Source organism: Rhodamnia argentea, chromosome 3, assembly GCF_020921035.1.
Source record: "Rhodamnia argentea isolate NSW1041297 chromosome 3, ASM2092103v1, whole genome shotgun sequence".
NCBI lineage: Eukaryota > Viridiplantae > Streptophyta > Magnoliopsida > Myrtales > Myrtaceae > Rhodamnia > Rhodamnia argentea.
In genome coordinates, this window is record NC_063152.1 from 2388540 (window position 1) to 2403940 (window position 15401).

General features: G+C 42.1%; 3 protein-coding genes across 9 annotated transcripts; all 3 read right to left on the bottom strand.

Moving 5' to 3' along the window:
• Window positions 1–2277: 2277 nt before the first annotated feature.
• On the bottom strand, window positions 2278–7440 carry LOC115752408 (protein PHR1-LIKE 3-like). Of its 6 annotated transcripts, none has more exons than XM_048275836.1 (6): window positions 7375–7440; window positions 3762–3838; window positions 3620–3674; window positions 3386–3464; window positions 3214–3301; window positions 2278–2926 (listed from the first exon to the last, which is right to left on the bottom strand). In XM_048275836.1, exons 2-6 carry the CDS (start codon window positions 3816–3818, stop codon window positions 2468–2470), a joined length of 738 nt encoding a protein of 245 aa, XP_048131793.1. In that variant the 5' UTR covers window positions 3819–3838; window positions 7375–7440; the 3' UTR covers window positions 2278–2467. The 6 variants fall into 6 exon arrangements, with proteins under 6 accessions (XP_048131793.1, XP_030546424.1, XP_030546423.1 ...); XM_030690564.2 differs by lacking the exon at window positions 7375–7440 and adding an exon at window positions 6894–7366 and having other exon boundaries at window positions 3386–3455; XM_030690563.2 differs by lacking the exon at window positions 7375–7440 and adding an exon at window positions 6894–7366.
• Window positions 7441–7960: 520 nt separating this feature from the next.
• Window positions 7961–10915, bottom strand: LOC115752405 (pentatricopeptide repeat-containing protein At1g09410, mitochondrial-like). Its single transcript, XM_030690557.2, has one exon. The coding sequence runs from the start codon at window positions 10765–10767 to the stop codon at window positions 8767–8769; it is 2001 nt and encodes a 666-aa protein (XP_030546417.1). The 5' UTR covers window positions 10768–10915; the 3' UTR covers window positions 7961–8766.
• A 183-nt stretch (window positions 10916–11098) lies between these two features.
• LOC115752407 (APO protein 1, chloroplastic) lies at window positions 11099–15283 on the bottom strand. Of its 2 annotated transcripts, none has more exons than XM_030690561.2 (5): window positions 15157–15283; window positions 14709–14802; window positions 13721–13794; window positions 12531–12895; window positions 11099–12404 (listed from the first exon to the last, which is right to left on the bottom strand). In XM_030690561.2, the coding sequence occupies exons 2-5, from the start codon at window positions 14761–14763 to the stop codon at window positions 11570–11572; spliced, it is 1329 nt and encodes a 442-aa protein (XP_030546421.1). In that variant the 5' UTR covers window positions 14764–14802; window positions 15157–15283; the 3' UTR covers window positions 11099–11569. The 2 variants fall into 2 exon arrangements, with proteins under 2 accessions (XP_030546421.1, XP_030546422.1); XM_030690562.2 differs by having other exon boundaries at window positions 13721–13811; window positions 15157–15258.
• Window positions 15284–15401: the final 118 nt, after the last annotated feature.

The window sequence follows — 15401 nt, forward strand, 5'->3', positions numbered from 1 at the left end:
GTGACTTTTTGTCCTCTTGCTCGCTTTCATTTCATTTTCACCTCTAATTCCTATTAATCTCATTTCACGAATTTTCAGATTTTTTTTAAATTTTTTTTAATTTTATTCTATATTTATTTAAAGATATTTTTTTTGTCTCGAATTAAAAATAGAACTCTTTTTAAAAGTTAAAAAATGGTGAAATCAAGGAACAACTAATCGAAACAGAGGATTCGAAGGAGCTAGTGAAAATCAAGATCGATTTTACCGGATAGAGCGACGGTCTATATTGGGCGAATCTAGCTCGAACAGAAAATTAAAAGAAAGAATAATACGGCATTACGGTAAAATAAAATTGGGAAAAAGAAGAAGAAAAAGAAATTACGGGTGTCACGATAATATAGGCCGGTAAAGTGGCTATTTTCACAATTTCGAGTGGGGAAGTCCTCATAGGCTAATTTCATTTTAGTTACATTTTGCATGATTTTCTTTAGAAATAGTGTGTTTGGAAGACACTATTCTCTCATATATATATTTTTATAATCGAGATTTTCCACGTGCAATGAACTATTTCTCGGATGGTAAGGATTTTTACCAATACCACCAGGTAAATCCTCCAAGATGTGGTCGCTGGGAGTTGAACCTAGGACCTCGTCAATTTAATTATCTAATGTCCAGGCATCTCATCAACTCTTTCGATGCCTCATTGGCTTTCTCCCATATTTTGCTCTTCATTTCTGAACACAACATGCATGGCAAAGTGTCGAGCTTTGCAACTCAAGTATGATCAATGGAATTTAATATCAGAACATTTTTCACCTGCACTTCCAACACTTTTTAAGGATAGTAATTTCGTGAGGACAGAATTAAAAAAAAGTCACAAGGTAAGAGACGGTTTTTTTTTTTTTTTTTGTGGTCGAAGTAAGGTAAGAAACATTACCCGGCATTATTCTCGCAAAATTGGTGAAATGACGTGATGTAGTGTCTTTAAGACGCCTCGCATTTAACATTCAAATCTTACTCAAAACTATTCTCTCTTTGGGGAAACATTTTCGCGCGAATCTTCTAATTTCGACATGGAATAGGACATATTCGTCGCGGTGAATTCAATGTACTCGCGTGCAAATCTACCGGATGCGGCCGCATGACGGCATTGTTAAGACAGAGCCAAAAGCAAGCACGGCTACATGTCTAATCCCCAGCGAACATCAAGCATAGGCAGTTCCGCACAGAATGCTAATTCGTGAAGAATTTTATCTTAGAGACAAAGGAAAACTTGTCTAAGTACATGCTGAAGGAAAGGATGGAGACAACATAGACGACTAAAACTAACGTTTGTCTTACTAGCAGCTGTGGGCCCACTTTGGCGGTAGCAAGCACGCGCCGGTCCGGGGGAATCGACGAGTCATATTCCGGTGAACATTGAAGAGACTCCGGCACTCGTCAGAACAAAAACATCATTTTCTTGTTCGCTGGCCTGATAGCAATGCAATTTTGGGACTTTCTGGTGCATTTTCTTTTTTGCATGCATCTAGAGGAAAGTATGCTGTGTTGTCCTGACCACCATCCTGACTGTACTCCCGAAGCTACCACCGATGGAAGTTAGCTAACGATGCAGCAGAGCCGGCATCGGCGAATGAAGAGACTTCTTTAGTTTTATGACTGTAGTCGGCTTTCCCGGCAGAATTCGACCTGACTGTCGCCTTTTGAATTGATTTCCATACCTTCCTTCGCAGTTTCTTTTTTAATGATCGGTTGTTCTTGATATCAGTCGGCCAAACAAAGAACCATATCCAATTTCATTCATTCATTCATTCATCCATTCATGAGAGAGAGAGAGAGAGAGAGAGAGAGAGAGAGAGAGAGAGAGAGAGAGAGTATGCAGTTCAATCTTGTGATATATGATTGATGAGCTATCAAACTGTGCAAAGACGGAGTAATTTGATTTCTCATCCTTGGCATTGCCTCCTGCAATGAACGAGCTTTTTAACTCCAGGAACAGCACAAATAAATTCATTCTCCACAATTGCCAACTTAAACAATGTTATTGCCCAAAATTTGTCCTCTTGAATAGTTTGCAAGCAACATCCTATAAATTCCACCATGATTACATTTTCCATGGCAACCATAATTGTAAAGCTCTTAGTTTATAGTTATGTTTTTCTTTTTCTAGATTACAGTTATTTCACCAATGCCACATATGCATCATCCGAAAATCCCTCTTAACGTGTACAATCTCTTAAGGAAATTAAATCTGCTGGCCAACCATCTCACTGTTGGTAGAGAATGATCCAGAAGTCGAAAACTAAAGAGTCTAGGCATTCCGAGCGTCAATAATTTACAGGTTTTTCAGGCAGTCGTTTCAACTGTTTCTGCCAATGAGAAAGAGGACAATAAGAGAACCCGCGTTTTTTTTACACTTGAAATTGCAGGGCGGGCTAGGAGCTAGGCCAATTAGCCAGATTAATTGAATACAGAATATTCAGCCCTACATCCCAAAGCCAGCAAGTCCATGAGGGCTTACCTGGGGCACTGCGACATCCTGGATCTTCAACTTAGCTTCACTCCAAATAAGAGGTGCGCTCGTTGAGTCGATGCCCATCGGTCGTTTCTTTCCTCCAGCTGGAGATTCTTCAAGAGCCAAAATTCTGGGACTCTCATGCGAGGTCAAGCAGCTTTCAGTAGAGCAATCGCCCCGCTGTGAATGGAGGCTCGGTGGAACTTCATCCTCCGTGCCATGTACTGCAGTCACCTCATGCGAGTAAAAGCCAAATGGATCAATGGACAGGTTTCTTGGCATCTTAACCCCATATGCCTGGCATCTTTGGTTTTCAGTATCAATGATTGTGCTCCCAATGAATTGGTCTGCGAGCATCTTGCAAGCCCTCTCAAGCATTGCCATGTATCTTCTCTCCGCATCCTGGCGTATTTGCAAGTGCTTCTCAGCCTACATTATATACCCAGGATCAGATAACATGAATAATCGATCTAGATTTCCTGTCAAGTCCCAGAATATACTATGTTGTTCTTGGCCAGCAATCATTTAGTAATTCGTATTGTGGAGCGTGTGCTAACATTCCGAAGATGACCAGAAAAATCAGAATAACATAAATGACAGTCCAGAACTTCTATGAGGAAGTCCAGTTTGAGAGAGATCACAGAAGTCTCCTTACAACAGCCCAAAAGGAAAGAAACTGCAGTATGTATTTATTTAACATAGGGGAAATCAATCACCTCAACTTGAAGATGTAATTTGCTTTGCATTTCCATTTGTGCTCTTAATGCCTCTTTGACTTCGTGATTTCTGCGAAAGCCCATTATTCTGGAAAATTAAAATTTCATGACACAAGCACACGCAAGAAGAAGAACCACAGGGAGAAGGAAGATTAGAAAAACTCAGCCTTACTCATTCAGATCAGATGATGGTAAGCTCGGGGAAGAATTACCACTACCAGGATTTTCTAAAAGGTAAGAACCTGACAATCCTTACCACAAAATAGCGAAAACAAAATGTGTAAGATGGAAAATCTGGGAGTGAATAGAATCATTTACTAAAACAGAGGATAAAATCTGACTTTTCTTCATTAACCCAGTATATTTCTGTCAAGGATAGATCAAATAATGACAAACAATGTAATACCATCTTTGGGTGCATCCGCCCCATCTTTCCCTGATTGCTTGCCCAGTCTGTATTTCTGAATGAAAAAGAAACACCATAATTAGTTGTTGATCACCAGACTCCATCGTCAATTAGACATTCTAGTGATTTAACATGCTATAACCTGGAGGTGACTCTTCAAATGGAAGAGAGTCAACCCTTTAACGTTCATTGTCCGCATAATGGCCTTTGGGGTAGCTTCTGCAAATTGGATCCACACCTTCATAAAATTAATGGGACAGTAATGGAGAACTCCCAACTTACCGGATACAACAAATTTAGGTGACTCTCGAAACATGCAGGTAAGCACCAAAAACAAAGTACTCACAACCTACATTCATACCAATTAAGAAAAGATGGGAGACTTCAGTCGTAGTCCTACTCCTCAATTATTTTCACGGTATATCCAAATTGTACATTGGGCTTGAATGCCCGGGTGCAGAAACAGGGTAGGCAAAACCAAACGTAGAACACACCGAGTCTAAATCTTCATGCAACCCATAAGATGTGGCTTCACCCAAGTCAATGTTAATCATGACTATGTCGCATGACTATCGAATGCAAGAGACAGCAAAGCTAAAGCAAAGACTATCTGTTTCCCAATCCCCCCTGTCTCTCCTATAATTGCTACAGAATGCTGCAAGAAAACAAGAGAGCCTAAAGAAAGATCCTGCAGCATTAGATGCAAATGATGGCACAAGATTTCTGAACTCCAAGACTTTGAGAAGGCTATTAAATGCGATTCATTGAAGTGTGAGATTCAACATCACCATGCATCTAAATGAGACACCACGATAGCAGCCTCAACTCTTTTTGGACCAAAATAAAACCACTGGAGAATTGCAAAGAAAAGGCCAAAAGCTTGCTTTCATTTGTGGATATATAAAGTGGTGACAAACAAATCGCAAATAACGTTTGGATCCTTTTTACAACAGGATAAGAAAGATATGGAGAACCTAGATCCTTCAGAAGACATGGCATTAAAGATTCCTGTAGCCAACTCACTTAATGAAATAAGGCTTATTGTTGCTTTCGTTGGCGGATTTTCTTCAAAAGATTCCATTATTTAAGTATGGAGATAACAGTTCATAACAAAATAAAATGGTGTAAAATTATTCGTGTAGCTGACCTAACGGGAAAAGCCTCGGTGGTCGTGAATGTTACAGATGTGGACCAACTTCTTAGTTATACTGCTGTACAGAGCCTGTATGATTTAATAGGCGGACGACCATGAACAAATTAAGGATCTTCACATAACCTTTTCTTTTTACAAGTCACAAAGCTGGAAAAAGCTGGTTCTTTCCTGGAAAGTAAATATTTACCTGGCTATGATATCGTGTGTAACCTAGTCAGCTGCTGGCATTTGACTAAATCTCACAAAACCAAAAGGAAAACCTCATGATTCTTACCAAGGAATCATGATATGATAACCCATTCCTATCAGCAAAACCATTAAATACAATCGACTCAAGCATATATAGAATAAGAAAAAACCATACACTAGGATGAAATATCTATACCAATACCTCTCAACTGGTAGCAACTTAGCAACGTTAGTATCAAGCGTTGCTAGACGCTACTTGTTTTTTCTATTTGATTGCACGTGTAAAAAATCCCCTCAGCTCAATTATCCGTATTTTTTTTCCTTGAGAAACCCAATGTGTGAAAGTTTTGCAGATTCTCAGTGACTCTTGAAAACCCATAGCAAAAACAATCAGAACATAAACCGCATTCAGAATGCAATAATGAGCACTCATAGGTTTTAGCTTTCCAGAAATTGAGAGCCAAGCATTTTTCCGTTATTTTCAAGAATGAGGGACGTAAATAAACATCCAGAGAGAAACGATTGTGTCTTCAGTTTCCTTTAGAATACATATGCTACAAACATCACTTAATGTCCCAAGCACAATTCTGAAAGCCAGGCATTACAGAAGGAAAAGTAAATTCTCAGAAAATTTCAAATGAATACTAAAATAGGAGAACTACTCAAGCAGTCAACCAAAAGCCAGAGATTTTCTGCCATGTCCCCGTTGATCTCTCTCAGTTACAGATCAGATTGAGAAAACACGGACACCGTGAAGCTAACAATACAAAAATGCAAGTGGCATATCTTCTCACAAAATCAAGTGCGTCCACCAATGCGAGGAAGTCATCACTCAAGTTCATGCAGAGCTAACACGCAATAAAACGTGCAAGCCTCTTACACAATTTGGCTGGGGACCTAAGCGGGAGTTCTGTTTATTTCTGAATCTCTTCCCATATCAGGAAGAGGGTAAGGCCTCGACCTCTGGCCATTAATTACCTATTGTATATCATCCACTTTGAAAAATGAGTGGATCAGAAGCAACAATTCGCAAATTGACCTTGAAAACTTCATTTAACAGGAAAACGACCTGGAAGCTTCCCCTCAATCGCTAAAAGTACCCGATTTCAAGCCCAATGGACTTGGAAATACTCATGATTACTATCTTTTATTGGGTGTAAAACCAAATCATTCTTTTGGGCCAAAGAAAGAGGAAAACCACTAACTCATACCAGAACCTCCTATGGGAAAGACTACAATTATTTCCCTACTCAACAAACTGCTTAAGATTTTCTGTCAGATTGACTTCCAGTTCTTACCAAAGCAAGATTCCAAGACGAACTGCTTCGCAGTATAAGTCCTTACAATTCCTCTTTGCTCTACAGCCTCAGCCTGTCGACTCTATAGATCACTCCAGTATCAGGCAAACACTAGCCTAATTTGAGTGCCCGGAGAGAACTACTCACATCTTTCGGTTGAGAGCTTTCTCAACAGTTATGCGACCGGCATTTTGAGCGAGTAGTAAATTTCCTGCTAAATAAGCAATTTCTAGACTTTTACAAATTCCTCGTTTTCTTGCAGAGGAACCTGCAGCAGTTTTCTGGTAGTTCAGAAAACTCACTGATCAATATAAAAAGCCACCTCATTTGAGCCCAAACAAAATCTCTCAGCGAAACACGAATTCCCTGCGTCAAATTTTACCCTAAGAAGTACCAAAGACCAAGTGCATTTTCCTGACTAACTTAACACTGCGCAAGTCCCGACAGCAGCCGAAATTGAGGATCGCAGGAGAACAACTAAACTAACTGAACGCTCTCCGTCTCAGCTGAGCTACTAAAGTCAAACCTTTACAGCGGAATAAAACTGAGAAAATCACGCACGTTAATCCTATCAAAACAGCACGAACTGCACAGCAAAAAAAAGCAGAAGGAATCAGAGAAATGAAGGACTCACTGCCAGCTCCGCCGAGCTGAGTGACGGCGTCGACGAAGCGCTCGTGGAGATCGGCCGTCCAGCGGAGGCGAGGCTTGGGATCGGAGGTCAGCACGAGGCACGGATCTCCCCGGTGGCCGGGATTGCCGCCGCCGAAATGGTCGGGGCCGATGAGCCCCTCGTGGGGCTGAATCAGTGGTGGGAACATCAGCTCCAAACCCTAGGGAGAGGACCCGGACCGGGAGTCCCGACAGAACCGCCCTCGGGAGCTCGAGAACAGCTCGAACCGCCGGCGAATCGGCGGATTTGAAGGAGGAGGAGAAGAAGAAGGAGAAGGGTGAGAAAGGAAGTGGAGCAGAGAGCTCAGAGCTCAAAGCTCAAGTGGCAGCAACAGTAAATAACATCATGACCTGCTTTTTGTTCGCAGCGTAAAAAACACATCTTTTTCATTTTGTTCACGCATGGAAAAGAAGGTGAAAAGCAAGAGAGAGAGAGTCCGTACAGAAATGGCTGGTCCGCGGCGCTACTTTTCGAGATTTCGTCGCTTTCTGCGCTGTCTGCTCTGCTCTGCTCTGATCATGCCCCCACCCAGGGGTCGAAGAGGACGACTGATTTCCCCTCCTTCATTCCCACGTTATCTTCTTGATCAAAAAAGCTTCCTTCTTTTGCAATTCATATGCTGCAACGGCCAAGCACAACTGTTTCTCGAGAAATCCAACCTCGAAAATCCGTGATCGATAGAACGAGACCCATGTCGATGTAGCAAGGTACGATAGTAAATCAAGCCGTTTCGATCATTGCCGTACCTCATTACATCGCAAAAGGACTTCGAACACGATCATTGATTCGCATGAATTTATGTATAAGATGTCAGTGGTCGGATCGGATAGCTCTTGGGAAGAATTACGAAAGAAAAAAAGGCTTTACCCTTCGTTTTCTATACTTCCACGTGCTTTTTCAGTCGCGTTCGCTTGTTTTTAATTTGTCCTTCCCGACGTAAAGTTCAAGCCAAGTTCAAATTGCTGTGTTTGTCCTACAGCTCCGGGAATTCCGATGTGAATAGAACTTAGTCGATGTGGAAGTAAGGAGATGAAAGGCAGAGTTCATCTGTTTATGAATTATTTCCCAAGACTGTTGCTTTCTCTTGTGGTGGTACAGTTGGAGTTGAAGACCAATCAGGACTACATTATTGGGAGTTGTTTGCTTTGTTGTGAATGGGGTACATTGATTGTAAGTGCGCCGACCAAGTAAGCCCTTCGAATAGACCGTAGTTTCGGTTGCTCTTCAAAGTGGAATAGTTTATGGCTTGAAACATCATCAGTCTCTCCCATTTGAGAACCCCGGGCCGATAAAACTTGTGAACCGGGTAAGACTCCACCGACACGATGGGGACAGGATTCCCGAGCTACTATGAACACAATGTCGATCGTGTTCGGACGAAGCTCTTGATTAGCTGGCTACTGGGCGGGCGAACGGGGCTTGAGGAACGTTAATCTGTTGAAGCCATTCAAATATTGAGCTGATAGCTGTTAGCTCGACTAGTCCCCGCTTTCATATCCTGCTTCAGCCAACCAAACTCCAGAGAAAATCACTCTCTTTTGCTCATCCGAAGTGGGGGAACGATTAACAACAATCCAGCCTTCTGGAGAAACACGGCAGAATTGGAACACGGTCTCGGTAAAGTAATATTTGATTGGAAAAATCAAAGGGTTCGAATAACGTCGCTTGACCCGCTCATAACCCCGGCAGCACTATAATTTGGATACAGAGGAACCTTTCACTCTCCAGAATATCCAAAGCCAACACGAATGAACTGAATCTGACACTGTCCAAAAGAACGTGTCCCATTTGCATGCATTGATAACTTGTATGAGATTCTTTATGAGCTATACCATCATGTCATGGGTCGTTTCTCTTTCGTGGAACCCATTTCAAGCAGTAGGGGCATAAGCTTCTCCTGGAGCAATCTATAGACTCTCTCCATCTCTGGATGTGATCTGTCCCCGGCAAAGAAAACGTGACTTTTCCCATTTACTTCTATTTGACTGAAGCCCGGAACTTTCCTCACGTTCTGTTCCTTCATTTTCTTCCTCACTCGTGCGAATTCGCTCCACTTGCCACTTGCAGCAAAAACATTAGCCGATAGCACATAAGGCCCCGCGGCAGCAGGCTCTAGCTCTATTAGCTTCTCCCCAAGGAGATTTGCTAGACTATCATATCCCTGAAACCTGCAAGCGCCAAGAAGTGCGCCCAAGACAGCACCATCTTGTTCCGACAGAGGCATTTTACTGAAAACCTCCAAAGCCTCTTCTACTTGTCCTGCCCGACCAAGCATATCCACAAGGCAACAGTAATGCTCTGCTTTTGGTTCTAAAGCATATGCAGCAACCATCGAGTCAAAAAGCATCCGACCTTTCTTGACCATGCCAGCATGACTACAAGCTGACAAAACCCCTACAAATGTGATATTATCTGGTGTGGCTCCTGCCCTCAGCATGCGTGCAAACACATGCAATGCATGGTGACCATGTCCATGATTTGCATAAGATAATATCATCGCAGTCCATGAGACAACATCCTTACACTTGAGATTCTCGAAGACTAGCCTAGCAGAGAAAAGATCCCCATTTCGTGAATACATGGTAATAAGGGCGTTGGCAAGTGGCATATCAAGCTCAAACCCAAGAGGTATAATTAGTGCATGAGCTTGCATGACTTCTAATGTGCCTTCGCACGAGGTTAAGGCACTAGTGATAGTCATCTCATTTGGCCTAAATCCAGATCGCCGCATGTGAATGAGGAGGCGTAAGGCTTCACCTTCTGGGCCATGTCTTGCGTAACCATCAATAATGGCATTCCAGGTGACTATATTCCTTCGCGGCATTGAGCTGAAAATTTCATTAGCTTCAACCATAAGCCCTTCATCAACGTATGCTGTGACCATAGCATTCCATGAAGTGATATCTTTATTAGGCATCTTCTCGAAATATTCACGTGCATTTTTAGTCATTCCATTCCGTGCTAGACCAGTAACCATAATAGTCCAAGAAACTTCATTTCTTTGAGGCATCATATTAAACATCTGAATGGCTTCAGTTACCCTATTGCCATCCATCAAACCATGAATCATGACATTCCAAGAATAAGTATTCTTCTGCGGCATTATCTTGAAGAGCTGCTCTGCATCATCTAATCGACCATTCTCAATGTAAGACTTGATCATCACTGTCCAAGCAACAATGTTCTTCTCAGGCATCAGATCGAAAGTTTTACGAGCTCGATCTATCAAACTATTGCAAGCATAACCTTGGACAACAGTAGTCCAAGAAACCACATTCTTGTCCGGCATTTGTTCGAAAAGTGCAAGACCCTTGTCAACCTGCCCGCTCCTAAAGTACCCAGAAACCAAACTAGTCCATGAGTACACATTCCGCTCTGTCATTTCGTCGAAGACCTTCTGGGCATCACCCATACGGCCAGCCTTCGCATACCCACCTATCATCGCTGAATCGACTCCCACATTTCTCCCGGGCATTTCCCAGAAGAGCTGCTCAGCCTTGGGAAGATCATTGTCCTCGAGGTATGCCTTGATCATGGACGAATAAGAGAAAGCATCCTGCCGAGGCATATCATCGAACACCTTCCTCGCTTCCTCGACTTTGCCACAACGACCCAGTGTCTTGATCATTACGTTGCAGTCACGGATGTCGGGATCTTGGGTCGAGGTCGGAAGTGAATTCAGAGCTCTGGGAATCAAGATCCTATTATTCGTGTACCTTCGGAGGAACACTTTCGCTGGGGAAGAAAGCGAAGGCCTCGTGCCTATGCAATGATTTGCGGCAAGAAGCTTGAGAAAATTCAGGCAGCGAACAGGGCAGGCTCTGACGGAATGCATGGTGATAACGGTGATGACGATGTTCCATATACGCTCGAATCATCCACTTCGATCCTCGAAGGGTGTTAGATTCTCCGCGTCGAAGACACTTTGGCCAGAGCTTGTGGCTTCTGGCAGAGGGAGTTCAGTTCTGAGCTATTTCCCAGCTTTCCCAATGTTGTACTGATGCCCATTTTGAGCCATCCGGACCATTCTGTAAAGACGAGATTTATTTATTTTTATATATGATTAACGACATGATTAGTTTTATTTATTGATGTATTTATAAATAAATTAGTCAAATATATTATTTAATTTCAAAGTGAAATTCATTTGTTAATGGAATTTTTGGAGGAAAATATAAAACCCTTAACAAATAGGAGCTCTCTTTTTGTTTGTAACAGAGAACAAAAAGCATCTCATACACATACAGTAGCTTGTGAATACAGGAAGCAGTAATGTGCACTGTTTTACATAAACAAGCACAGTCCAATGCTAAGAGATGCCCCCTTGATCGAAATTTTCCTTCCAAGAGTGATCACAAGTCGATAGTTTCGACTTTCGAACGCCGATCATGAATATCATGGACGAAAATCGCCGATAAAGAACCCCACTACAATCCGGGTTGATCCTAAATCACCACCTCCTTGTCCCAAACTGATCCTCGAAATATAGCCGAGGGACGCATGATCTCGACTCAACATGGTTAATTGATCATGCTTTCCCTACCTCTTGAGATCAACTGGAGGCTTGGACAACATCGGCAATAACCATAGGAGTGTCTATGCCCTGACTTTTCGGAAGTTCCGAACATCTAATTCGCTCACGCAACAAAGCGAGCCTCATCGGACTCAGGTATTATAATGTCAAGCCTCATCATGGGTTTGTATATGACAGGTATCTGTGCACCTGCCTGCATACATATTTCGACGATGGCTGGAGCCTTACCGTAATATGACTTGAGGGCGCTCGTCAAAGGAGGTCCCTTCGGGTCCTGCACGTGCCACACGTAGTTTGGAGGGAAAACTTCGTCCAGTATGGCATCTTGCCAGCCATGCTTACCATCCCTCCATTGGTGTTTGAACTCCCCACAGAGCTTTGCATTGTGGCCCCAAGGCCCCACGTGAACCTCTGAGCAGTACCCACAAGCCTTGACTGTGTATTTCTTCATCAATCTCTTAACACCAGATCGGACGGTCTGATATGCATCAATCGTCTCTTGCGCTATCCTAGGCACCTCTGACGACAAAGGAGGTGGGAATCGCTCGCAAGCCCCATGAGTATCGAAAGCAACAAGTGCAGACAGATCCGCAGAACGCCATGGCCTAGGCTCTTCTACATACTCACCTCGATCAAAAACTTTCTTTCCAATCATTCTGATCGGTTTGGTTCTTCGACGTGAAGGGTATTCCGGTATTTCCACGCCAGCTTGGATGCATAGCTCAACAACAGCTGGAATTCTATCATAATCAAAACGAGTCTCATGCATGACACGCCTTCCAAAAGGATCATAGAGGTGATATGACTCGACAGGGAGTAGAACATCATTGAGGGAGCCCCGCACCCATGAGTGGAAGCTTCTACGCTTTGAGTTAGCTGAACCTAGGCAGTCCTGAATTTTATGGCCAGTCTCAGCCACATGAACTTCCGGGCATTTACTGTTGAAACATAGAAAAAATCATTTTCACAATATAGACGACTTACTTGAGTGGAGTTCCTTAGCAAATGCAACATTCATCTGGAAGACCATCAACTCCATAATAATTACAGGCTAAGGTACTTACCTGCAAGCATATACGGGAATAACATGCAAGAGCTGTGAAACGCCTTTGATCAGAACTTTCCAGGCATTCAGGACATCATAAGCCACTGGAATCAGACCAGGTACTAGCAAGCCATTTTTCGGAGGTTCAAGGGGCTTCTCTATGCCCATTTGAGCAAGCTTTTTGTTCATTCTCGATTCCCGCAGAATCTTTTTCAGAGGAACCGGATAGGGTTTCTTCTTTTTCTTAGGCAGTACGGGTGGAAGATCGACATTTTGGGGTAATGCTTTTTTCTTGACTGATGAATCTTGTCTAGGCCTTTGACTGGCACATAGGCACGTTCTCTTGATTCGCCGACCAAAAATTTTGTGTTGTACATTTTCCAACTGCAGATCAAGTTGAAACTTAGGTATGAGTATGAGAAGTCAACCTCCATCAGATTATTCAAGAGAGTCGTTGTCGAAACTCATGAATAGGGTAAAACATACTGACGAATTAAACTGCTCATTCATCAAGGAAGATTTAACATAATAACCTCCCTGGTAGGCCCTATGTCTGGTTATCCAGTTATGCATTTATACATTATTTCTCACTTTGTCTTTCACACTAACAGAGACTAAATTGGCCTTTCAAATTCTAAGGAAGACCTGGGAGTCTGGCGTACATCTTTGCAACATTCAGTATGAACAGGATTATCAACAGAAGCTGTCTCATATTAATTTATATAAAGACCATATGAACTTAAATGTAGAAGTGATAGATATCCTTATTTAACAGATGATGCAGCTTGCAGGCTCCCTAACACTTGGAAAACGATCTCATGTTATTTAACTTCTAAAGTCCCAAACATACTTTGTCATAAGACTTGGGCAAAAAAGTGCATCTTTCCATACATGACATTAAACTTAAACAGCCCATATTCTGGCGGTCATAATACCATAAATGCCAAATGCTTAGATGACCTAGTATTGACAAGTAACAGCAGCGGCCAATCATAGCAAAAAAAACATGGCAATTTACCTAGATACATTCAGCAGATCCTAAATTTGTTCCATTGTAGAGAAATTATCCAAACATGGGGAATAGGTAGTACAAGTCAGAGCAAACAACTGAGCAATTGGAAAAGGAATTTTCTGAAGCTAAGCACATAGAGGAGATACTATTGGCAAAATAAACACAACATGGAAGAACGGCAAAGAAAGAATGTAAACCTTCAACCCAAGAGTATATGACCTTAAAACTGACAAATTAAGCCACTTATGCTCCATCAGACTGGGGCAGGAACCTACATAAGAAAACCATTTGCTCTCTGTTATTGTATGAAATAAAAAATGAATAAAAAGTCAAAAGCAATGGCTCTACAATTTTGGTCAGGTGAGCTCAATCACAATTCTTGGCTAGTAAATCCTACTGCACAATTTCAGAGAAAATCATCTGTCACATCTGCTTTGCCGAGAAATGAAGTCCAAAGAAAACGATACTGCATGGGAACATAAGTAGCTATGCAAGAGCTTTCATCTACAGATTGGAAAGCTTATTCCTTTTCCACTCAGTATTTAACTTCATTGGACAGAGAGGTTACCGATTGCATTTAGAAAAAGAATAGAAACAAAAGTAGTTTGTGATCAACACGCCGTTCACAATAAGCCATTCACCAGATGTAGTTGAAAACAAAATAATTGTTTTCATGCATTTATGGTTCACACTTTCGCTTTCTCAAGAAGCTAACCAAAACAACCATTATATATTGCTCCCCAATCAAGTATAGTGGAGTGGACCTCAAAAAGCAAAGACAGTTATTTTCAGCAACCATGTTATGTCAGTGCAGTATTCGCATTGAACAGATAGTGTGCACGCACTTTTCACAATTTGAACGACCAACAAGATGACAACAAGTGAAGTAGCAGCACCGTTTAAGCAAAACTAAGCATCAAACCAGTGGCAGTTCAATTATAAAAGGGAAAAAAGAACCCAACAACACATAATTACACAACAATGAGCTGCAAAAGAAAAAGTCACACCATAAACAATCTTTTGCTATTGCAGAAAAAAGGGATAGGGTCATTGGAGAACTTCCGAAATTCCACAGCAATAGACAGAGACGTCTCCAACAAATAAATGCAAGAAAACATAAGAAAAACAAAGCAAGAGGTCTACTTCTCCACTGATGAAAAATGAACTCTTAACTTCGCAACTCACCACCCTGAGATAGAGTCCATAAAGTCGAGGACGTCGAGGGCCACTGCTGGAGCATTTATATCCAAAAAATTTAGTATCTCCAATTCCTGTAATGCTGAAGAACAAAACTTGAACTCTAAGTTTAGCTGAAAGGCATAATCAAACACTCTCATGCACCAAAATGCGCTATTGCAACCCAATTAGCAAGACATTGGTGATGATCATCATAAACGTACTCCCGAGAACAGAGGGAGAAAACACAAGATGCCCATCAAGCTTTGACACTAATGAAATGAAATCAACAAGAAAAAACAACGGACTGCAAACTCGTAACAAGAGCTACAGGTCCAAAGGAAGAACCTTTTCGACAAGTAAAGCACGACCATCATCCCAAACAATCGGACGGAGCAAGTTGGGAGATATTACAGAGAAAGCGAGAAAGGAAATTGAGAACAAGGTTTAAGGTAACCTGTTGCTCGATCTCGTGGCGTATTGGTCGACTCGAGTCGAGACTCAGAGCGAAGCCGAAGCAGAGGAAGTGAAATATCGCTAGTTTCGTGTGGGTGTGAATGGGAGAGCGATGCGAAGTGAAGATGGTTACTTAATGGGTAAATTCTTGAGGCCTGTCTTTGCTGGCCTTATTAAAGTTTCAAGAAAAGCCGACAACCTTGTTTCGGTTTCCAAGTTCAGGCCCAGCCCAAGGAACACCGTCAC

Excerpts from the sequence above, each read along its gene's own strand:
- LOC115752408 (XM_030690563.2), bottom strand. The coding sequence starts at position 7,080 with ATGTTCCCACCACTGATTCAGCCCCACGAGGGGCTCATCGGCCCCGAC. Across the intron at positions 3,839-6,893 it reads TCAGCTCGGCGGAGCTGGCA|AAGCTACCCCAAAGGCCATT; the intron begins GTGAGTCCTTCA and ends TCCAATTTGCAG. Across the intron at positions 2,927-3,213 it reads AATTACATCTTCAAGTTGAG|GCTGAGAAGCACTTGCAAAT; the intron begins GTGATTGATTTC and ends TATATAATGTAG.
- LOC115752405 (XM_030690557.2), bottom strand. The coding sequence starts at position 10,767 with ATGCATTCCGTCAGAGCCTGCCCTGTTCGCTGCCTGAATTTTCTCAAG.
- LOC115752407 (XM_030690561.2), bottom strand. The coding sequence starts at position 14,763 with ATGCTCCAGCAGTGGCCCTCGACGTCCTCGACTTTATGGACTCTATCT. Across the intron at positions 12,896-13,720 it reads CATATACTCTTGGGTTGAAG|TTGGAAAATGTACAACACAA; the intron begins GTTTACATTCTT and ends CTTGATCTGCAG. Across the intron at positions 12,405-12,530 it reads ATTCCCGTATATGCTTGCAG|TAAATGCCCGGAAGTTCATG; the intron begins GTAAGTACCTTA and ends ATGTTTCAACAG.